Source organism: Lampris incognitus, chromosome 5, assembly GCF_029633865.1.
Source record: "Lampris incognitus isolate fLamInc1 chromosome 5, fLamInc1.hap2, whole genome shotgun sequence".
NCBI lineage: Eukaryota > Metazoa > Chordata > Actinopteri > Lampriformes > Lampridae > Lampris > Lampris incognitus.
The window spans coordinates 27,688,840-27,712,394 of NC_079215.1; the positions used below are offsets into that span (position 1 = coordinate 27,688,840).

The 23,555-nt window shown below is 43.9% G+C and overlaps 4 protein-coding genes across 10 annotated transcripts in view; 2 read left to right on the forward strand and 2 right to left on the reverse strand.

Moving 5' to 3' along the window:
- Window positions 1-2,724, forward strand: part of pdcd11 (programmed cell death 11) — a 30,561-nt gene extending 27,837 nt beyond the window's left edge. For both annotated transcript variants that reach the window (XM_056279688.1, XM_056279689.1), the window contains exons 32-36: window positions 151-401; window positions 932-1,100; window positions 1,310-1,463; window positions 1,812-1,977; window positions 2,253-2,724. In XM_056279688.1, coding sequence (XP_056135663.1) covers window positions 151-401; window positions 932-1,100; window positions 1,310-1,463; window positions 1,812-1,977; window positions 2,253-2,424 — 912 coding nt within the window. In that variant the 3' untranslated portion in view covers window positions 2,425-2,724. The remainder of the gene's footprint in view (window positions 1-150; window positions 402-931; window positions 1,101-1,309; window positions 1,464-1,811; window positions 1,978-2,252) is intronic.
- A 132-nt stretch (window positions 2,725-2,856) lies between these two features.
- Window positions 2,857-11,635, reverse strand: zgc:175214 (uncharacterized protein LOC557610 homolog). 6 transcript variants are annotated; one of them, XM_056279691.1, is made up of 8 exons: window positions 11,504-11,635; window positions 10,933-11,206; window positions 10,355-10,717; window positions 8,369-8,525; window positions 6,717-6,759; window positions 6,110-6,151; window positions 5,180-5,262; window positions 2,857-3,746 (listed from the first exon to the last, which is right to left on the reverse strand). In XM_056279691.1, exons 3-8 carry the CDS (start codon window positions 10,377-10,379, stop codon window positions 3,626-3,628), a joined length of 471 nt encoding a protein of 156 aa, XP_056135666.1. In that variant the 5' UTR covers window positions 10,380-10,717; window positions 10,933-11,206; window positions 11,504-11,635; the 3' UTR covers window positions 2,857-3,625. The 6 variants fall into 6 exon arrangements, with proteins under 6 accessions (XP_056135666.1, XP_056135669.1, XP_056135668.1 ...); XM_056279694.1 differs by having other exon boundaries at window positions 8,369-8,522; window positions 10,355-10,418; window positions 10,933-11,628; XM_056279693.1 differs by having other exon boundaries at window positions 8,369-8,522; window positions 10,933-11,628.
- Window positions 11,636-16,659: 5,024 nt separating this feature from the next.
- On the reverse strand, window positions 16,660-19,784 carry LOC130113385 (calcium homeostasis modulator protein 1). The gene is made up of 3 exons (XM_056280975.1): window positions 19,732-19,784; window positions 18,425-19,008; window positions 16,660-17,402 (listed from the first exon to the last, which is right to left on the reverse strand). Exons 2-3 carry the CDS (start codon window positions 18,968-18,970, stop codon window positions 16,902-16,904), a joined length of 1,047 nt encoding a protein of 348 aa, XP_056136950.1. The 5' UTR covers window positions 18,971-19,008; window positions 19,732-19,784; the 3' UTR covers window positions 16,660-16,901.
- Window positions 19,785-21,274: 1,490 nt separating this feature from the next.
- On the forward strand, window positions 21,275-23,269 carry LOC130112933 (inositol 1,4,5-trisphosphate receptor-interacting protein). Its single transcript, XM_056280454.1, has one exon. The coding sequence runs from the start codon at window positions 21,275-21,277 to the stop codon at window positions 23,267-23,269; it is 1,995 nt and encodes a 664-aa protein (XP_056136429.1).
- Window positions 23,270-23,555: the final 286 nt, after the last annotated feature.

The following is a 23,555-nucleotide window of genomic DNA, read 5'->3' on the forward strand; positions in this document are numbered from 1 at the left end:
CATATGACTTTCTCCTCAAGGGTCATTCCCACTTTGAAGTCACTGTTGAATGGAATCCCTACTGCTGTTATTTCACTACAATGCTTTGTCTCATCTTCCCCCCCCCCCCCCCCATCTTTCCCACCTCCCCCATCCCCTCTTCTCTCACAGCCTCAGAAGAAGTCTCGCCATGAGCTAGCGCTGGAGAAGAAGGAAGCAGAAAAGGCCTTGTTTCAGCGGGAGGCCGAGCTGATGGATCCCAACCTGAGGCCCCAGGATGCGGGGGCCTTCGAGCGCCTGCTCCTGGCTTCCCCCAACAGCTCACTGCTCTGGCTTCAGTACATGGCCCACCATCTGCAGGCCACTCAGATTGAGCAGGCTCGTGCCGTGGCAGAGAGAGCCCTCAAAACCATTTCCTTCAGGTGAATGATTTGGTTGTCACTAAATAAAAAAGGACTGAGTCAGGGTGACATTCAGGTGGCTGCAAGAGTAGAGGAGAGTACCTCTAAAATCTTTATCCATTTGTGTCATTGGAGAAAGGTGTGCTGGGTACTTATTTATATTTACAGTTCTTTTTGGTAAATTAGCAGTATTAATATTAAATTTGCAGTACTGTACAACAGTACCAGTACAACACTGGTTTTTCTGTCTGTGTGTGCGCGTGTATCCGTCTGCTGCTAATCTTGCATACTATTGGGCCTGCCGGCCTAATGATTTTTGGGCACAGTTATGACTGTATGATCAAGGACCTTTCATGGTTTCTGTGATTCAAAACCTTTGAAAACCCTGTTTTACACCACAATTGAGTGCTAACTCATCAGCTGGTTTTTCGCCCAAGTCTGAGCACCGTAGAAGGGGCGATACGCCTGGTGGGGATCTGCACCCTACTGAGTGCACTCTTCTAGTTAGCACTGTTTTAAGTGAGCTCACATTTTGTCCTACATTCTCTCAGAGAGGAGCAGGAGAAGCTGAATGTGTGGGTGGCCTTGCTGAACCTGGAGAACCTGTATGGCTCGGATGAGAGCCTCAAAAAGGTGTTTGAGCGGGCGCTGCAGTTTTGTGAGCCTATGCCAGTCTACCAGCAGCTGGCTGACATCTATGCCAAGTCAAACAAGACCAAGGTATGATCCACTTGGTTTTTCAAACTACGTTCTGCTGATCTTACTTTAGACATCCCTCCTATTGGCAGATGGTAGCAGGATTATATGTTTTCATTATTATATTAATCCGGTGTAATGCAGCTAATCTTGTGTGTGTGTGTGTGTGTGTGTGTGTGTGTGTGTTATGTCTTCGTGCGACATTTATTTTGTGTCTTTTGTTGAGATACCAGGAGGCTGAGGACCTGTATAAGAAGATGGTGAAGCGTTTCCGTCAGGACAAGGCGGTGTGGCTGAGCTATGGGGCCTTTCTGCTCCAGCAAGGCCAGGGTGATGCCACCAGCGCTCTTCTGCAGAGGGCACTCAAAAGTCTGCCCTCCAAAGAAAGTAATGTCACCTCACCTTTTGGTAGCATTGATATGCACCTGCCATACACCTTTTTATATGTACTTTTTAGCAAACGGTAGTGTTTCAGATGGATTACAGGCAGTGAAAATGGGACCATACTGGTGCATTCCTGCTTCAATGCCAATAACTCAAGTAAACAGCTTCAAAATCACTTAAGTAGAATCGGCGTCAACTCTTTGTTGATCGAAATTTCAAACCCGATTCCTGTAGCATCTTATATAAATGTATAGTCTCTGTCAGTGTGTTATTTCCTTCATTTTTACTCTGGGAGAGTGAGATATCACTCCCCTGATTGCGTATAACTAAATGTTATCCCTCTGATTTCAGGCGTGGATGTGATTACCAAGTTTGCACAGCTGGAGTTCCGTTACGGTGATGCAGAGAGAGCCCGCTCCATGTTTGACAAGGTGCTGAGTAACTACCCTAAACGTACTGACCTGTGGTCCGTCTTCATCGACCTGATGATCAAACATGGATCACAAAGCGAAGTTAGGTAAGGCAAAATTTCTTATGTCAGTGCATTTGAGGTGTTATATGCTTCTTTTTTTCTCTTCCTCAGAACATCTCAGCTGTGGTCATAGCAGAGAAACACATTTTATTAGATGCAAAATACACTGAATGTTTTAAAGTCTATGGGTCCTTGATGTAAAAACTTGTCATTTATGAATCGGAAGGTATATGCCATCTAATTTGACAGGAACTTTATAACTGCTGTAATTGTGAATTTATGCAAACAGCCATCGTCTTTAACACCTTGTTTCCTTGCAGGGCACTCTTTGACCGTGTGATCCACCTGAGCCTGGCTGTGAAGAGGATCAAGTTCTTCTTCAAGCGCTACCTCGAATATGAGAAGAAGCACGGCACACCAGAGAGCATTCAGGCTGTCAAAGAGAAAGCTTTGGAGTTCGTTGAAAATAAAGTGACTGAAGCTGCTTGCTAGGGACAAATGTACACAAACGTGCAAATTAACATGTATAGACTGCAGTCTGTCATGCTGAGTCTGGATTTCGACTGGCATGTCCTGGTTTCAGTTTGATGAAGTGGACCCTCTATTTAAGGAGGCATACATTGGATCGTCCTCAAAACGTTGGCCTCTTCATCGTGATTTAGATGACACTGAGAGAAAACTTTTTCACCTGTAACTGTGGATATTGTGATAATTGATAGGATTTTATGCCATTATGTTATGGAACACAATAAGTTTTTGTAAGACAATGTGAAGTGGGTCATAACCCTCTTTAATGTTGAAACAATATAACAGTTTATCAATTTTGCTAACTGTTGAATTTTTTTTTAATGAACAGTAGCAATAACTTAAAACAAATGAGTAACTTAAAATGGTTGAGTTAATAATAGATCCACCACCATCGCATTACATTACATGACAATTTATTTAAAAGCAACAAATACAAAATAATATACAGGGACACAACTACATACAGGCAAGACTAACTTTCTATCAGGTCTCTTTTAAAAAGGAAAGGGTTTGGGGCACAAAATGGTAACTGTCTACTTCGGTCATCAGAACTGTGGTTGTAATCCCACTGGTCTTTGTCTGAGCCCTAGTTCCTTTCTACCTCAAGCTGCTGTAGCATTTCACCTACTGTGGTAGTAGTATAGAGGATGTATGCGTGGCACAAGGATACAGGATGACTAAAATGGTTTGTGCTGGCTCTATTGGTAACACCCCTGAGATAATAGAGGTATTCACATTGATACTATACACCAATGACCTTCCTCTGAATGCCTAGATCGGCATTTCTGATTGACTGGCTATGGCAGTGCTGTCCCTGTCATCTGATGGGACTGGCAGGTCTAGTCCCGTTTTCTGATGTGGATCTTTCAGTCTTTTTTTGGGGGGGGGAGCAGAATGGGAGTACTGTGGGCTCTTGTTCACCGAAAATTCAAGTCCCATTCTTCCAGCTGGCTCTCCACTGATCTAATAAAGTCACATCGGCGTTGTCAATATCCAGATCCATTTAGCCATCATGCTCGCATGTCAGCAGCAATGTGGCCACATGAGGTCATGATTGACTCGTTGCGTGAAATGTCCTTTGGATTACTGCTGTCCTTCATCCTCTGTGTATAATGGTTGGGTTTTGTATAGGGGAAGTCCAAGTTCCCCTCCCTCTCTGGCTCACTCACACCTCCTCAGGGTCCATGGGACCCTCGGCCCCCTGGGGAGCATCCGGGTGGAGCCGGAGGATGGGCTTGTTACACATGGGGCACACACTGCGGATCTCCAGCCACTTAAGCAGGCACCTGAGAGGACACAGACTGCTTCAGAGCAGATATCACTCACATTGGTCTATTTACTTGTAATGGGACCAAGATGGTCTCCACTCTTAAGATGCTTGGAAATCCACAACATGTCTACTTCTAATTTGCCTTTATTTCCCCCCCCTTTTTTCCCCCCCAATTGTATCCGACCAATTACCTCAATCTTCCGAGCCATCCCGGTTGCTGCTCCACCCCCTCTGCTGATCCGGGGAGGGCTGCAGACTACCACATGCCTCCTCTGATACATGTGGAGTCACCAGCCGCTTTTCACCTGACAGTGAGGAGTTTCGCCAGGGGGACATAGCACCTGAGAGGATTACACTATTCCCCCCCAGTTCCCCCTGACCCCCAGAACAGGAGGAACAGACCAGAGGAGGCACAAGTGCACCGACCAGGACACATACCCACATCTGGCTTCCCACCCACAGACACGGCCAATTGTGTCTGTAATGCCCGACCAAACCAGAGGTAACACTAGGATTCGAGCCGGCGGTCCCATGTTGGTAGGCAATGAAATAGACTGCTACGCTACCCGGATGCCCCCCAGAGTGGGTTTTTTAACCTGCTACACCAACTGCATCTGTGTTGTGTGTGGTTGCGTGCCAGCCGTGTTTTCTGAGGAGTTTTTGGAGATGTCAAATAGGTAGGCTACTTTGGAAAATGGATAAGTCATGTGGCAAATCCTTTAACTGGCAATGAATTAATTAACTAGATAGTTTACCTACAGGATCATGGTACTTATTCTAATCATGGTTAAACAGATTGTATTCATCTGAGGGCCACGTAGCTGTGTGTAGAGAAAAAGAAAATAGACCAGCCGAGTAGGTGCGATGCTTTTGCGCATGCACACGGCTTTCGTGGTCAGTTGTAGCAGCTACAGTTCAGTCCACTACAGGACAGACTTGATGTTCTCTGCAATTAGGTGAAAAAACATTTGTCTACATATCGGCATTGGCATATGCAGTCAGCCAAAATGAGTTGGAAAATATTGGATATTGGGAAAAATCCAATATTGTGCATCCCTACTCAATAGAATTCTTGCTATGGACTCAATAAAGTGAACATGAAATTAGGAAGAAAAAAAAACATCTTCACAATCTTTTCTGGACTTTGAAACTTAAAAGTATGCTAATGTCTTAATCTGCAGAATACAAATTTCTTCCTCGCAGTAATCATTTACAATATGCACTGGGTTACTCATTCACACACAGCACCTAAGTATGTTGGGTGGTTGCATGTTCTCATAATCGTCTTGTACTTTTGATTAAGGCATCGGTGCAAGTTTGTAGCCATGTCTAAAACTTAACACATTATTTAAACTAAGGCACATTCATTTTCAACCACTGAAAAAGGTGGTACCCTCCCCTGTTACCGTTTGCAGTTAAGTTGTTTATATTTATACAGTGTTTACTCACTTCTTGTGAAATGCATGTGAGCATGGACACACTCCCAGTTCATCCCTGGTCCTAAATTCTTCCAGACACACCGCACATGTTTGCTGTGGGGACAAAAGGAAAAAGACGGGGTTTGTATGTGTGTGTGTGTGTGTGTGTGTGTGTGTGTGTGTGTGTGTGTGTGTGTGTGTGTGTGTGTGTGTGTGTGTGTGTGTAAACATGTACTGTGTATGCTTGTCGCTCAGGCTTGTATTTGATAAACGTTTTAATTTCATACTGATTCCCTGCAATACATAAGTATAGGGTTGGTTTAGTGACTTAACACACACACACATACACACACAAAATATAAATGAATCGTAATTCTGAAGAACAGTAATGAAATGTCAAATTCTTCTGCCGTTTATATTTTTGACTGCAATTTTTTTCTTTTAATGACATTAAAGTTAAAAAATTAAAATGAAAATAGCAAAATTAAAGATTTTGAAAAATTAAAAGTTAAAATAATATTAAAATTAAAATAAAATTAAAGTTAAAAATTAAAATTAAATCCTGAGGCAAATTTGCAATTTGTGATATTAGGCTGTACAAATAAAACTGGCTTGACTGCATTTGGGACACAAAGTGTTCCTAGAGTGCCACAATTACGCATATGCATGCATGCATGCATGCACATGCGTGTGTGTGTGTGTATATATATATATATATATATATATGCATGATTATCTCACGTGACAAGGACAAATGATCGAGTCAACACTCCCATGCTATGTTCAATAATTCATTTGAACCGGCATACAAACAGTGCAGGCCGCACAAAGGGTGGCCGTTGCCATGGTTAAATAGGTATCATTAGCCGAGGCTACATGTAAAAGCGCTACCACACATTCTGCACTCGAGCAGGGCCAGTCTACTTTCAAGGACAGACAAAAGAAACAAACAGATACTCACTCCAAGGAGGCTCAGTTTTTTGCCTGCCCCTTTCAGCACCACCTACAGCCGAGCCAAGGAGGGGTGGGGTGGGGCAGGGGAGATGTTTGGCAACATCAGTGACAATTTGCAGTGACGGCACTATCAGTTCTGGTAGTTGTGAGACATAACATGCTACCCGAGCCACTGTTTTGAATGTTGATATGTCTCAAATCAGTTTGCACGAGTGGTTTTCAAGCATCGTATTATTGGTATCCAAAATAAACATGTCCGCTAATGAATGGGAAGGTAATGTGTTGACAGTAAAGACATCAGCTGTGGACACGTCCCCATACATATATGATATAAAACCTGTTGTCAGACGTGTGTGTCTATCTGCTTGTCCTGGTGATGGATCACCTATATGTTGCTTGAACAGCATTGAAAAAATTATAGTGTTGGAAATGACACACATGGTCAATGGATCAGTTGCTTAGAGCTTAGGTTAAACTCAAGGTCGTCTATAAAGGCTGGCAATAAAATGCGCTGATGACGACTACAGTGTGAAATGCTACGGCAGTATTTTTGTTGCTTCCCGGAAGCTGGTGTTACAGATGCACGTCAAGCGACAGATATTGCAGCAACGTACCTCATTGTAGCTGAATTGCTCCCTCGTTCCTTGCTGCTTCAACCTGACGGTCACACAGAAGCAGAGACAAACTGAGTGATCAATTCGTTGACCTGATGGGGGTGGTGGGTGGGGAGGGTGCTAAATCACAACACAATGTGAATATCAAAATCAAATATGCTGTCTTGAATTGTTATATTCCGCTGCACTGGGGAAAGGAATTGAACAGTAAAGTGGTTAAAGAGGTTTTTATACATCATGCAGATGTGTAGTGATGGAAACATCACCAAGTAAAAAAAAAAAATCTTTCCTGACAACCACATCTAACCACCACAAGGCAGTTATTGCTAGATTAATAAAAAGGAGAGAAAATTATTTCAGTCTGGAAGCACATTGAGGCAGCCTTGCTGTTTCTTACCATCTATCTAATTATTCTTTCACTTGGACCCACACTGAAATACTATTTTCTAACACCACTCATTACTCTAATCCTCACGCATTTTGTCTTTTTATGGCATTTAATCTTTATTTTTCTTTTTACGGAAAAAGTATTAAAGCTAGTATTCAGTTTTTATTTTCTCTCTTTGTAGGAGCCCCCCCCCCCCCCCGTGCTGCCATTCTAAGTGACTGATACTGATGATGTCATCACACACATGCAGCCTATCGGATCATATCACCCCGCCCATTCTTTATGCCCAGCTCTTGCTGGTGTATGTCACTCGAAGGTCAACTCATGAATATTAATAAGCACTCCCTCACAGTGCTCCAGACAGCTGAGAATAGTTAAAGGTATAAAGAAACACAAAATTGGTCAATTACGAATAAAAAGAAGTTACTAAATGTTTTGTTATGCTACGTTCCAGGTTTTTAGACATGAAAAGTTAAATCTATTCACTGAATTTGACTTTCTTTTTTACCCCCTCCAATTGTATCAGGCCAATTACCCAACTCTTCCGAGCCGTCCCAGTCGCTGCTCCACCCCCTCTGCTGATCCGGGGGAGGGTTGCAGACTACCACATGCTTCCTGCAATACATGTGGAGTCGCCAGCTTCTTTTCACCTGACAGTGAGGAGTTTCACCAGGAGGACGTAGCGCGTGGGAGGATCACGCTATTCCCCCCAGTCCCCCCCCCCCGAACAGGGGCCCCTACTCACCAGAGGAGGCGCTAGTGCAGCGACCAGGACACATACCCACATCCAGCTTCCCGCCCGCAGACATGGCCAATTGGGTCTGTAGGGACGCCCGACCAAGCCGGAGGTAACACGGGGATTCGAACCGGTGATCCCCGTGTTGGTAGGCCACGGAATAGACCGCCACGCCACCAGGACGCCGATACTGAATCTGACTTTAAGAAAATACAGGGCAACTTAGAGGCTAACTCTGATAAGCAACAATGCCCCTAATTGTTGCTTTTAATCACATCAGAACAACTTGCTGGAGGGACCCATTGAGTAAGAACAGATATTTGACCCTGGGAGGAGTGTCACCTTCTACATTGCTCCTCAAAATCGCCCGTGTCACTTCCCCCCGAAGTGTCACATTTTCCAACACCCCCTCCCTCCAAAAAAAAAACTCTTCCTTTTTCTTTCTTTCCCCATGACGCATTCAGCCCCCATCTCTAATGCCCCATGCCCTAGTCCAGTTCCCGATCCTCCCAGACCTTGCCCTCTTACCTGAACAGGTAGCAGCAGAAAATGAGGCTGAGCATGAAGACAAAGAGACCGATGCCCAGCACGATAACGTAAACGTTAAGTGGCAGGTGGTAGATTTCGGACGTCATGCTGCAGTACTGTTCAGAGCGCTGGGAACCCAAACCACACAGGCATCCTGCTGGGAAGGACAAGGCCAAGTAAAGACAGGAGGGAGACGCCTTACCATGGGTTTGAAAACAAGTTAGTGAGCTTGTTTTTTCCTATGCACATTTTCTTTTCTTTTCTTTTCTTTTTTTTTTGAGATAAGAGGGGAAAAGTTACGAAAGAGAAATGTCCTCACTCTTAGATGAATGAATCTTTTATTGGGGCGAACAGATGCCATTATATATTACAGTTAGTCTGTCAAAAACTGGATCGGGCGATTCTTTTTTTGCGAGACTTCAACTCACTTTCTTATTTGAGTTCTTCTGGGTTTATTTAAAACTTCTTTGTAGGTTGGTCTTGTAGCCTGCCTTCATTTGATCAAACAATTATTATTATTTCCCAATAATAGCAACAATAGCAATACTATCAACAACAATATACTATATGCCTGCAAGTATATGTATATATATATATATATATATATATATATATATATATATATATATATATATATATACTCTGAACAGTGGTGGTTGGCAAAATGAATGGAGGGTTCCGAATAAAAGAAATATTTTTGAGATACTAGTAAGAAAGCAATTAAAATAACCCAATATATCTGGCACTGGCTCAGTCTCTAAAACAATCAGAGACTTTTTATAGCATTGACCATAAAATGACAGGCAAATATTTGGTACGGAAGTGAAGTTAATGGCTGGCATTTGGCTGTCGTTCCGTCTATAGAGCCGTGACTGAGACTGCACAGGCTACGTGTAATTAGCTGTGAACAAGACAAACATGGAGGATGGACACTCCACTACTGCTGCACCACCATCTGTTCCACAGGCCCTGCAGAGGTGACTGGTGTGTGTGTGTGTGTGTGTGTGTGTGTGTGTGTGTGTGTGTGTGTGTGTGTGTGTGTGTGTGTGTGTGTGTGTGTGTGTGTGTGTGTGTGTGTGTGTGTGTGTGTGCGTGTGTGTGAGAGCTTGTCTGTTTCTCTTTACTACAGGGTGGGGGCGGTGACTAGTAGCTGTCTGCAATTTTTACACTACAGCAACTCGTCTGTGTGTGTGTGTGTGTGTGTGTGTGTGTGTGTGTGTGTGTGTGTGTGTGTGTGTGTGTGTGTGTGTGTGTGTGTGTGTGTGTGTGTGTGTGTGTGTGTGTGTGTGTGTGTGTGTGCGTGCGTGTGTGTGTGTGTATTCCCACCATCACACCTCGAAACACCATCAAGTGTTTTGATGGTGATGGAGGGTAGCGGTTGGGGCTCATACATTCATCAGAAAGTACACTGGGGACCAAAGTGCCATTTGGCGAGACAATGGCAGAGGAAGCCCCACTTCCATATGCCACGTGTGTTTTTCTTAATTTGCACTGCAGATGCTCTTTGCCAGTCTCTAAACGTCCATGTGTCTCTCTTTAGAGTGAATGAATGGGTACAGCTTGCACACGGTGGGGGGTATGGGTTGGATAATTGGGCGAGACTGGGGAGCTGCGGGGGGGGGGGGGTCAGACACTTCACAAGGGGGGGTAGAATGGAAAACGTCTAAAACAGTGTATTCTGTGTCATCTAGGTTTCGAATCAACTGGTTATAGATTCACATTAACAGACGGGGGGGAAAAGGCAAGGATTACCTGTTACTGTTGTTATAGTTTAGCCCACAGCTAAACGTGACCTCCTAAATCTGATTTGTGTCAAAGCCCATGTCACCCCCCCCCCACCATAAACAATCAAAGCCTTGACTTATACAGCCCCTTGCCTTTTTTTTTTATTCGATTAGCTAGCAGCAACTAAGCCAAGCAGGTACATGAGCTGTCTGCTGGACACTGGCCCTGAGCATTTGGCAGACGGTGGAGAAATCCACTTACCGTTACACCATTGGAATGGTTGCATGAAATTTGATTCCCTGGGCAGCAGCCGTAAACTCAGACTCTGTTGAGAGAGAGGCGAGCCTAGATGTGAGTCGAGCCCGTGGGTCAGCTCTCCCAAGCCCCCGAACCAATTTAACGCTGTTTTGTTGGTGGTGGATAGCTTGCTAGCCCCTCCGAGATCCAACCATTAAGATTTCCAGATTTGCCGAGACTTCACAAATCCTTGGGAGAGCAGTTTTGTTGGCTCAGCAAGCAGTCTGTGGCGCCTGGTATTCCCAAATCTGGATTAAAACCCCCCTGAGTTAAGATTGGGAGATTTGGATCTGGGGTCGGGAATGGGATTGAAGATCTCATGTGCTCCTGGATTTTAACAAGAACAGTGGCCGTGAAAAGAGTGAGAAGGAGAGACAAAGAAATGTTCAGCTGAATTGATTGCTTGGGTCAGGCCAGCCATATGTCAATGTCTAACCTCATTTGGGCATTCAGTTTTTATCAGAGGATGAATCAAAGTCACGATTTAAAGCAACAACAACAATAACAACAACACAGGCCTCTTGGTGCCAAGAAATGCTTACCTTTGCAGTATAAAATGGCCCCCTTTGACTTAAGTTTGCATCTGCAGCAATATATTCCCAATATCAACTTCAATGACATCCACTAACTGGAGATGACAGTCCCTGTTCGATGAAGGCAATTTGTTGGCATTAGTCTCTGCTTTGTCCTCCACCCAAAGCTGCTTTTATCAAAGGATTTTCACAAGCCTCATCCCTTTTTCCTTTCCTCTGTAGTCTCCTCCTCCAGTCGTCAGATCTTGTAGCAGATATTCCTCCTCCGTGGAAGATGTGATTCCTTCAAAAGCCAAACAAAGTGCTGCCTTCAACGCAGCTCCATGCAGACAAACAGTCCTCTAGCTGGGTTTGTTGTTTTGGTTTTGTTTTGCTGGTGTGTGTGTGCGTGTGTGTGTGTGTGTGTGTGTGTGTCTGTGTGTGTGTGTGTCTGTCTGCAAGTTTGCGTGCGTATGCAAGGGAGATCCTACTCTCTCTCTAACCATCTGCTCCTTTAATGGAAAAAAAACAACCCAGAGACAAAGGCAGAGTGTGCGTGTGTGCGCGTGTGTCTGTGTGCATCATGTTCACACTCTCCCACCTCCAGCTGGCTTTGTCATGGCAGGCTTCCCTCTTCCTCTCAGTCCATAATGGTGCTCAGAGTGGCTGCTTTGCCTCTCGGTGTCCCTGCGCTGCCCGCCTTTCTGCCTCCCCAGCGCTGCTCTGGGTTTGTAAACAGATCTCTGGCTCATGTGACCGGCCCGTTTTGCCTCGCAACGCTCCGCTCTGTCGGCCCTCCCTCCCTGCCGCTGTCCTCCAATCGCTGGGCAGGAGGAAGACGGAATGAGCAAGACTCCAGCCAATAGGGTGTCTGCAAGCGTTCTGCCGCGCGTGTGTGTGTGCGTGTGTGCGTGCGTGTGTGCGTGCGCACTTTGTTTATGTGTTAGAGAGGGAAACTTGCACCAAAGTCAGGGGGAGTCCAGGTCAGTGGCATGTTGCACGGCTGCTGCTGCTGTCCTGACAGCCAAAACAGAGACGACTCTGGAAAAGAGAAGCCAGCCAGCCGAGCAAAACAAGAGAGGAAGAGGAAGATCTGCCCACCCACTCAAATACAGACTGATTATTTGTAAAAAAACAAACAAACAACAACACCAAAAACAACAACAGCAACAACTGTTTTTTTTATTCCACTTCATTGCTGCGTTGAAGAAGAACAAGGCACAGAGGAGAAACAAGGCATGGGGAAGAATATTACAGAGAGGGCGAGGGAGAGATTCAAATGAAAAACGGGTATATACACAGAAAGAGAGAGAGAGAGAGAGAGAGAGAGAGAGAGAGAGAGAGAGAGAGAGAGAGAGAGAGAGAGAGAGAGAGAGAGAGAGAGAGAGAGAGAGAGAGAGAGAGGTAGCGGTAGAGAGAGAGAGAACCTCACAGCTAGGACAAAGACATCACACATCCACCCCCACAACAGTGGCCCTGGCTGCCAATTCGTCTGCCATTCAAACAGCTGCTGGGCAAGTAGGCTAGCTGTGGGTTTGTCAAGGGGAAGGCTGTTCCACTAATCCCCATGAGGAGGGAAGGAGAGGCTCTCCTGGGATCCATCCTGTTTTCATTCATCCCCCCCTCTAATCATGACATCACTGTTAAATGGTTAGCAGCAGCTGGGTTGACTGTGCAGATGTGTTATCAAAGCACATTCTAAAGCTGTGAATCACTATTAGGTGCTGTTGTCATCCTTGGTATGATGCCGGTCGCCGATGAAATGGGAGAAGAGACGATGAGAAGCTCAACGATTTGATACGAGTGCACACACCTGTGATGTGCTGCACGACTGCTTCTTGAATCCGAGTTAGAGCACATACCTGGTATTCATATTCTGTGAGAAAACCCCGCAGCTGTAGAGTATATCGCACGTAACGGGCACAAACGACTTCCAAAGGCCTCAGTGAAAACCATTTCACCATGGAGCGTCATACTGTGTGAAAGCAGGGGACGAACATGTAAGAATGGTCGAAAGACAAAAATAAAAATGCTTACATTGCTTTCTTTTTGTCATTTACGTTGCCATTTGTGCACTTGTTTTCACAATGCTGTTTGTGCATGTGCAAAAGCATTAATGCTTAATTCCATATGTAGAACTTTAATGGGAACTCTGTCCTAGACAGGGTTTAGGATGCACAAATAAACTCATAATGTGTTATATAGGGGAGATAACAGTTGACTTTAGGAGACACCCCTCAGCTCTGCTCCCCCTCACAATATCCAACAGCCCTGTGTCTACTGTAGAGACCTTCAAGTTTCTGGGAACTACCATTTCCACATACCTGAAGTGGGAGACCAACATCAACTCATTCCTCAAAAAGGCCCAGCAGAGGATGTTCTTTCTGCAGTCTGGTTTGCGGAGCAACAAAACAGGATAGGAATAGACAGCAGCAAACAGTAAGGACAGCAGCAAAAATCAGTGGCACTCCCCTGCACACCCTGCAGGACTTTTACACCTCTAGAGCCCAGAAACGGGTGTGCAGAATCAGCACAAACCCCCACACCCAGGACACAGAGTCTGTTTGAACTCCTACCCTCTGGCAAGTGCTACAGAGCAATGTGCACCAAAACCACCAGACATAGGAACAGTTTTTTTCCCCCACAGGCCATCTCTCTCATCAACACTGAACAGCATGGTGCAGGAATAGACACTTACTTATTATGTACACTTATTATGACTCTTTGTAAATAGCCTCCTCTAGTCAAGATGTCTCACCTACATATCTATGATGTGCACAACCTCTTTAAACCAGATGTGCGATACAGATGTTTGTGCAATACAAATGTACAATTGAAAATACACATGCAACTGCTGTATACTGGTTATAAATGATTGCTGTCATGGTTGTGGTTGTAAAATAAGTATATAATATAGTATGTAGTTGTGTGGTGGGTGGTAGGTGAATATAGCATTATCTTTTGGTATATAAGATAGTTAATATAGTGTGAATATATAGTATTGTATATGGGCATGATGGGTTGTGGAGTTGTGGTATTGGTATATGGTATAGTGTATGGGCAATATAGTATATAAGCAATATTGTATAATATATGAGCATAGGTTGTTGATTATGCAACCATAACAACACTCTGTGCAGTAGTGACATACATGTTGTACATACATGCTTGCCTCCAGTGTCCTGTTGTTCCATTTATTTCTTCTGTTTTTTTCTTTTTGTTTTGTTTTGTTTTGTTTTTTGTTTGTGTGTGAGTGATGTGTGCAAGTGCTAGAAGCTGCTGTGTACCTGAGTCAAATTCCTCTCATGCATAGTCACACATGACTTATAAAGTTGATTCTGATTCTATTATAATCACGAAATACTGTATATATTGATGTGGACAGTTTCTGGAGAAGACAGTCCAAGCTTGGTTTTAGTTTTTATTTTATTGTATTTTTTTTTTGCCTGTATATTTGTTCTTGTGTCTAAACCAAGCCACTGAGGAAGCACAAGCCAGTGCATTCTTAATGCCAGTCCCAAGCCCGGATAAATGGGGAGGGTTGCATCAAGAAGGGCATCCGGCATAAAACCTTTGCCAAATCAAATATGTGGATCATAAATTAGATTTCCATACCGGATCGGTCAAGGCACGGGCTACCAATGACTGCCACTGGTACTTTTAGCCAGCAGGGTGCCAGTGGAAACTATGCTACTGTTGCATGAAGGAGAAGGAGAGGGGGAAGGCATGTCCAGAGGCAGCGAGAGAAGAGGAAGGGTAGGAGTGTGGAGGTGAGAGTCAGCGCTTTGAATGGTGGCACTATGACTGGTAAAGTGGGAGAGTTGGCTGATATGATGGAGAGAAGGAAAGCAGATATACTGTGTGCAAGAGACCAGGTAGAAGGGGAGTAAGGCTAGGAACATCGGAGGTGGGTTCAAATTCTTCTACCATGGTGCGAATGGGAAGAGAAATGGGGTAGGGGTAATTCTGAAGGAAGAGTATGTCAAGAGTGTGCTGGAGGTGAAGAGATTGTTGGAAAAAGTGATGAGTGTGAAGCTGGAAATCGAAGGTGCATTGATGAATGTTATCAGCGCATATGCCCTGCAAGTTGGGTGTGAGATGGAAGAGAAAGAATAATTCTGGAGTGAGTAGGATAATGTGGTGGAGAGGGTACCCAAGGAGGAGAGAGTGGTGATTGGAGCAGACTTCAATGGATATGTTGGTGAAGGGAACAAAGGTGATGAGGAGGTGATGGGTAGATATGGTGTCAAGGAGAGAAATGTGGAGGGACAAATGATGGTAGATTTTTGTGAAAAGGTTGGAAATGGCTGTGGTGAATACATATTTCAAGAAGAGGGAGGAACACAGGGTGACGTATAAGATTGGAGGAAAGTGCACACAGGTGGACAATATCTTATGTAGGAAGCACAATCCGAAAAGGATTGGAGATTGCAAGGTGGTGACAGGGGAGAATGTAGCAAGGTAACATCGGATGGTGGTCTGTAGGATGACTTTGGAGATCAAGAAGAGAAAAAGAGTGAAGGCAGAGCCAAGGATCAAATGGCGGAAGTTGAAGAAGGAAGACTGTTGTGTGGAGTTCAGGGAGGAGTTAAGACAGGCACTGGGTGGTAGTGAAGAGTTGCCAGATGGCTGGGCAAGCGCTGCAGAAATAGTGAGGGTGACAGCAAGGAAGGTACTTGGAGTTTCATCAGGATAGAGGAAGGAAGACAAGGAGACTTGGTGGTGGAATGAGGAAGTACAGCAAAGTATACAGAGGAAGAGGTTGGCAAAGAAGAAGTGGAATAGTCAGAGAGATGAAGAAAGTAGACAGGAGTACAAAGAGATGCAGTGTAAAGTGAAGAGAGAGGTGGCAAAGGAAAAGGCATATGATGAGTTGTATGAGAGGTTAGACACTAAGGAAAGAGAAAAGAACTTGTACCCATTGGCTAGACAGAGGATCCAAGCTGGGAAGGATGTGCAGCAGGTCAGGGCGATCAAGGATAGAGATGGAAATGTGCTGACAAGTGAGGAGGGTGTGTTGAGAAGGTGGAAGGAGTATTTTAAGGGGCTGATGAATGAAGAAAATTAGAGCGAGAGGAGGTTGGATGATGGGCTAGTGAATCAGGAAGTGTGGTGAATTAGCAAAGAGGAAATGAGGGCAGCTATGAAGAGGATGAAGAGTGGAAAGGTGCGGTTTGTCCAGATGACATGCCTGTGGAGGCATGGAGGTGTTTAGGAGAGATAGCAGTGGAGTTTTTAACTAGATTGTTTAACAAAATCTTGGAAAATGAGAGGATGCCTGCGGAGGGGAGAAGAAATGTACTGGTACAGATTTTCAAGAATAAGGGAGATGTGCAGAATCAAAAATGCATCTTTTTCCTCTTACCTGTAGTACTATCTATCCATCTAGATTGTTTTGGTGTGAGTTGCCACGTTTTGGAGATATTGGCCATAGAGATGTCTGCATTCTCTCCAATACAATGCAAGTGGATGGCACTCGACTTGTGTTGCTCAAAGCGCCAAAAATAAAAAAATAAAATTTTTTAAACTCAAAAGCAATGTCTCTTTCCAGAAATCATGACCACTTACTCAAGATAATTCACAGACTTTGTTGTGAACAGTTTCATCTAGGTGTAGTTTGGTTTAAGAAAATAGTTCCTACATGATAGTTCCAAGTAGTTCCTTTTTGGTTTTGGGGTGAACTGTCCCTTTAAGGACAGAAAAACCAATAAACATTGATAATCCCATCTAAAATGCAAAGTGTGATGATGGACCCCGTTTCATATTCATTTACATATTTTTAATGCATCAAAGCAGAAATGAAAATCAACTGCATTACAGCGTTTTATTTCTAGAAGTCTCTTTATCTGAAAATCTGATAACTGATTTAAAATCATTCTTTGGACAATGAAACAAAACAATTTACTGAAAATGTTGGCCAATATCAGTGCCTGGGGGCTATCGAACAGCCAAAGAGAGCTTAAATCTAAGTGAAAAAAATTCCCCTACTTTTGAAATGGTCAAACCTTACTGTAATACACCGCCCATTCTTTTTTGGCGTGTCCGTTAACAAGCCCCTCTGACTCTCCTTTGGCCTCTGCAGCCAGTCTGTCATTGTCTTCACCATCTGGCTGCTCCTTTCTTAGAGCCAGAGGCGGCTTACAGGTGTGCCAGTTCCACAAGACTTTGTTCATGTCGTCCTGGGCTCTTATGCCGAGGAGCTTGTCTTCGTCACTCCTCTTTTTGTCTTCGTCATCGTCGTCGCTGTCATCCCTGCTGCAACGGTGGCAGTGGAAACTTTGCATTTCTCCGCTGACACTCTCAAAATATTGCTGGACGCAAATCTTGGCAAAGCTCTTGGCGTGCTCCTTACAGGTCTCCTCAAACGTTTTACGCTCTATGTCGATGTAGTGTGACCAATACTTGGTCTTAAGGAAGGCGGCCTGAGTGAAACACGGACGAATGGCCCGAACCATGAAGGCCACAAAGGTCACCATGAGCAAGAACATCCAACCACATGCCTTCAAAATGAAAAATATATTTCAAACATTTGTTGTGGTCGGTTGAGGAGCATCATATGTACTCACAATATTGTATGTTTTACATAGCTACTACACAGAAATGAAGCATTTTCTAAACTCTAGACCTGGCTGGAATGGATTTTATTTAGATTTTATTTTTCCATTCATCCATCCATTATCCAACCCGCTTATCCTACTCTCATGGTTGTGGGATGCTGGAGCCTATTCCAGCAGTCATTTTATTTTTATTTTTATTTTATATTTATATCTTATTTATTTTATTTTTATTTATCTATTCATTTATTTATTAGATCCCCCCCCCTTTCTCTCCAATTGTATTTGACCAATTACCCGGTCATTGCTCCACCCCCTCTGCCGATCTGGGAAGGGCTACCACATGCTTCCTCCGATAAATGTGGAGTCTCCAGCCGCTTCTTTTCACCTGACAGTGAAGAGTTTCGCCAGGGGGACGTACGCGTGGGAGGATCACGCTATTCCCCCCAGTTCCCCCTCCCCCCTAAACAGGCGTCCCGACTGACCAGAGGAGGCGCTAGTGCAGCGACCAGGACACATACCCGTATCCTGCTCCCCATCCGCAGACACAGCCAATTGTGTCTGTAGGGACGGCCTACCAAGCGGAGGTAACACGGGGATTCGAACCGATGATCCCCGTGTTGGTGGGCAACGGAATAGACCACCACGCCACCCGGACGCCCTCTATTTAGATTTTAAGAAGCTGACAATTTGAATGGTCTATCAACGGGGATACCTTTCAGTGCATGTAAAGTAATACTTTCACCACTTTTTTCTTACATATAGGTGGAGCAATTTATCAGAAATACTTTTGTAAGTCAACGGGGTTGATCATCAATTTTCAGCAAAAATTCGTGAGACATGGACACACTCCAACCTGCCTCATAGATGTTAACCAGTATAATCAAAAGTATTTCAAATCAGGCACTATATGCTCTGTAATGTTAAGAATAATAGCAAAAATTATGCATAAAAAAATAAAACATCACCTGTGAAATACACTTGATGTATCGAGACGCCGCCACTCTTATTTCGTGCTGGTCAAATAGTTCATTGCATGGTATTTTCGCCAGCAGTTTCATCTTCTCCATCTCTGATAATCCCATGGCAAGACTTGAATTCCCAAACTGGTCGAGATCCAAGTTGATGCTGAAAGCACACAGGAAGCTCTTCCCATCCATGAGAGTGACAGAAACCCAAACGGCAGGTGCTATAAAAGACCGCTGTGTGATCGAGCAGAACATATACCGGAGGACTGCTGGGTCCTTCTGCCTTTTCCCCGTCGGTCTCTTCCATTCCTCGGCAAGCATTGACACATTATTGTTCAACACAAAACCCAACATGAAGAACCATAGGGGCGGTATGATGAGTAGTCCAATCCCATAAGCATAGTTGTATTCGGGAATACAAGGGCAGCTGAACTCAAAGGCAGAGTACATTTGGGCGCTAGCTAGTGCCATTATACCGCAGATACCATTCATGAAAGACTCCTGGTTGGATTGGAGGAACTGGAACATCATACGAAACTTGTCCATTTTGAAGATGTCTTTCCTCCGATCCAAACTATTCAAACCTGTGGAAAAGACAGGGACAATTGTTTGAAATCAATAAAAAATATGAGACAGGGAAGAGGAGCTTGTATTTTATATGAGTAGACAATGTGCTGAAACTTAATGAAGGCAAACTTAAATTACACGATGAGCAATAAATAATCATATTTTAATTAGGTAGGATACTCATCATATTGTGGTGATAGTCAGCTAGATAGCTAGCTAGCTAGCTAGCTAGCTAGATAGATAGATAGATAGAGTACATGAAAATACAACTTACACAATGTGCTCCTTTGTCCTAACAAGGTAAATATATTGAATTATATTTTCAAAAACAGACAGGATTCATAACGAGCAGTAGAGGAGCATATATTTTTCCGTATGCTTTTCATACACAGTACCCTGGGATGACTAGAGTCTCCCTTTTTTTCCCCTGGAGCTCTTGAGAGGGATGTTTGAAGCAGACCGCATCATCTGTCATCACGCCCCTCCCTTCTCTGGCACATGTTTCTTAGTTCTCTGATGCAACATAACATTCCCATCCCATTGAATTGTCCCCAAAAGTCAACATGCAGTCAAAAACAGTTACGCAGTCCAGTTCATTAGTCATTACACAGCTGACAGGAATGTGTTCATGGACCCAGATGGAGTAGTCTGAATGAGTTATATTCATCTATCCCGACCTCAGCAGAGCAAGAGAGTTCAGTCTGTAGCATGAGATTCCTCACATGCAAAAATGGTCTCACCCCATTCAAATGACTGTAGCTTCGGCTTGGAGATTTGTTTATTGTGTAGGAAGTGATGGAGTAACCTATTTCAGTCAGCATCTTCTGTAAAAGAGTAAGTAAATCATTAACATGAAAGAAAATGGTTAGTGTATTTGATTTTTTCGTTTGCTTCATACACCATTATTCAGTAAAACTTTTGCCAAGAAATTGCAGTTGCATTGACTTTCATTGCCCCTCTCATGCCTGCATCTCCCGTCGTCTCTTTATCTGGCACCTGGCTGCACCCATCAGAATGAGGTGGAGTTGGACGAACCAGTTACAACCCCACAGAGAATAAATGGCAGGGGCCCATTTTCCCTTTGGTGGACAGAGACCACACTAATGCATTAGGAGTATCTTTTTTGAGTTCGGCCTAAAACTAGCAGCCATCCGTTGCAGCTTCTCTTGTTTTTCTGCCATACGTCACTGCATGTAACTTTCCAACTGTACGTTAATACCTCCAACACTTTGAATCTGAAGAATGTATTTCGTGGCAGGAAATTTAGTATATCTACATCCATGCTTGCATAGTAATACTCTGGCTCGCATGTGAACAGCTGGATGCATGCTTGCATACCTGTGCTGTCCCACATCAGGAGCAGCATGTAGCTACAGCTTTATTTTCCATTTTTATTTTGAACACAAAAGGTGTATCTTTGGCTCTATTTATTGTTTAACCAGCTGTGTTACTAACTATTTGGCTGGATCATTGCAGTCAGTAATTTCTGTACATATATCTGTGCATATCTACATGGTGGTCCTTGAGGGATCATTAAAATTAAGTTTTCTAATCTATCGCTTACTTCTTGTCAGTCTTTCACGAAATGTTTTTGTTCCTCCTTTTTGCTGCTAATACACTACCCTGTTGGGTTTGCATCATGCCTGTACTGCATACAGGAAGTCTGCACTATCAGTTTTAGGTCTGTGCATTGCAGATGAGAATCACATACCATAGCGAATAGGCAGAGCAGTCAGGAAATAAGTCATGAAAGACAACCTACAACCGTAACTGAAATAGGAAGAGACCACAGAGCCCATTGCTGTGCAAGGTTAGCTTTTCTCTTCTTCCTCCTCTAGTCTATATGAACCAACAAGACGATCGCAAGGCTGCTCTGATATTGTACAATTGCACTTTTCTCCGGTGCGTATTGCATTCTTTTCTTTTTTTTGTCATATTCTCCGCGTATGATGTGATAATTGATGATACTATACAGTTTGAGCAGAGAAGTTAAGAGAACAGGATGCTTCCAAACTATCAAGGAAGTGACTTCTTCCTTTCTAACTTTTCCCCTCACCATCAATATTGTCCAACAATATCACACTATTTTCTTGCTATATCTTATGGACAACTAAATAACATTCCACTAAATCATAACAAGTACTATATTTTGGTTTGTGATGCAATATTACTAACTTCTTGACCATCAGGGCCGAGAAAACAAAGGGTAAAATCATGCACAATGTTCGAATGCTTCATCTCTCTTTATGTTGTTTAACCTACTGTTTACAGGTAACATTAAGGATGCAAGGTGCTTTTCTTCGAGTGTTTGTGGTGGCTTTGAGTCTGATAGCATATCCAAAGGAGGACATCAGGGTTGAGCAAAGAGAGGATCTGGTCAAGGAGGGCATGCGATGGCATGAAGAAAGGTTGCCAACAGATGAAGGGGAACCAGAGCAGGAAAGGACATATATCAGTGAGGAAGTTAAACCAATAACTGTGCATGATGAACAAAAGGATCCTACCATCCCAGATCAGTCATTCAGTGTTAACAAGTCTTCGAGTGTTTCTCAGTTTAATAATTTCTCACTGGCTGAAAACTCGACCATTGAGAGACAAGGACATTTAACAGAGGAGTATAGTATTGAACACATATTACCAAATGATGGAGATCTTTATTTGGCTGAGGCAGATTTAAGCTTGCCAAAGGGCAAGGGTGAACTTGAAACTCGCTCAAAGACACTGAAAGTAGAAAATGAGGATCAACCAGTTTTGCCTGATGTAAAGAGCTCTTTAAAGCTAGAAACAGATCCTCACTGTCAGATCTGTAAAAAGAGAGAAGGCATTCAGAGAAGTGGCTACTTCTGGGGCCCAAGCATGTTACTGAGGAAAGAAGAACGGATTGACCTGGAAGTATTGAGCTCAGGGCAGAAAGTGCCACCAACAAATCTCCTTGCTGAGACTTCAGAAGAGGACCATTTAAAGACCACTACTGACTGGGGCAGTGATTACCTGTCGTACATGTGGAATGCACTCTTCATTTTCTCCACGATCCGCTTCTTAAGGAAATACCTGACTAGATTTTCCAATCAGCAACATGAATGCAACGCTAATACCATCCTGGTGAACAGCATCTCCAGTGAAGTTTCACTGCCTGACAGCGGTACACTGCATCGCTTTCATGCTCAATGTATTCAACTCCCACCCAACAAGAAATGGAGAGTGGGTGAATTCTTGGAGGGATTCGCAAATGACTTGGTGCAGGCCATGAAGACCACAAGTGACAGAGATGTCGGTATGGTGATAGAAGACTTTCAGATGGTGGAGGGCTCATGCAAGATAATTGTACCCTTTGCAGCACCAGAGCCATATAGTTTTCAATGTCAGCTCAGATCTAATATGCATCCAGACATGCGAGGCTGTGGCAATGTAAAAATGGTGAGAAATGTAAAAAGCCTAAATGGGTGTCACTGTGAAACCTCTAATAAAGGAGACGATATGCTCTGCCTGCTGCATGGTGAGAATGACAAAGTGGAGGCCAAAATTACAGATGTTTACGATGGCCAGCTTTGCATGAAAAGCACCCCCTTTCTCTCAAAATCACAGGTTTCTAAATGGTTTCGGAGCACTGTCAGACAGGCGTGGGCTCAGATATCGCACAAGTACGAGTTTGAGCTGAAGTTTCACAATCTAGATACTCTAGTAGTTCGATTCAGATCAGGGAAGAAGATGAATTTCAACATGAGCCCTGTGGTGAAATTGGACAATACTGATGCTTATTTCTTCATCTCGCCCGGCTACATGAACTCCGACATTTCCTGGACACTTTCCATGACCATCTATGAGAGCGAATTTTTAAAGCATCTCTCAGAGGGCTTGCCCGAAAACTCTTGTCACATTAAAGTTCTTGAGATTATGCACTTTCTTCATAAGAAGCAGACGGTGCTGACCGGAGATTGTTTTCTAGAAGAATTACATTTCAAAACCACGCTGATGCATCTGCTTTTGACCAAGGAGTCGTCTCAGTGGCACCCTGATTTCCTGGCTTGCAGGCTCCAGGACCTGATGGCTCTCATGGAGGAGAGCCTGCGGCGGAGGCTGCTGCGTCACCTCCTCATTGGCAACAAAACGATTCAGACCGGCGTCAAACTGCCCGCTACAGTCGTGGAGACGGCGCCAGTTAATCTCTTCTACCCTCTAGCGGCGGATATCCGTCTCTACACAAACACTGTGCGGCATTTCGAGGAGACACTCAAAAACGCCCATGCGCTTATACAAGAGTATGCGTCAAGCAAATGAAATTGCAAAGCAGTCAAATGGAACCGTTACGTTTTTCAAACCACAACAAGGACTTGGGGGGGGGGGGGGTAAAATGTATTCATGGCTTAAAGCCGTCAGGTATTCAGTGCAGATGGGCATCTCACCAGAGGCCTCAGTTGTAAATATGCACATTTGTCCTTAAAATGTCCCTTTTTGTCTTGCAGGTAGAAACCTGATGGGCAAGATTTCAGAAAGGGCTTGCAAATCTAACTCTTGCAACCATCAATTACTGTCTCAGAGATAAAGTTAGATGACTGGTTTGAAT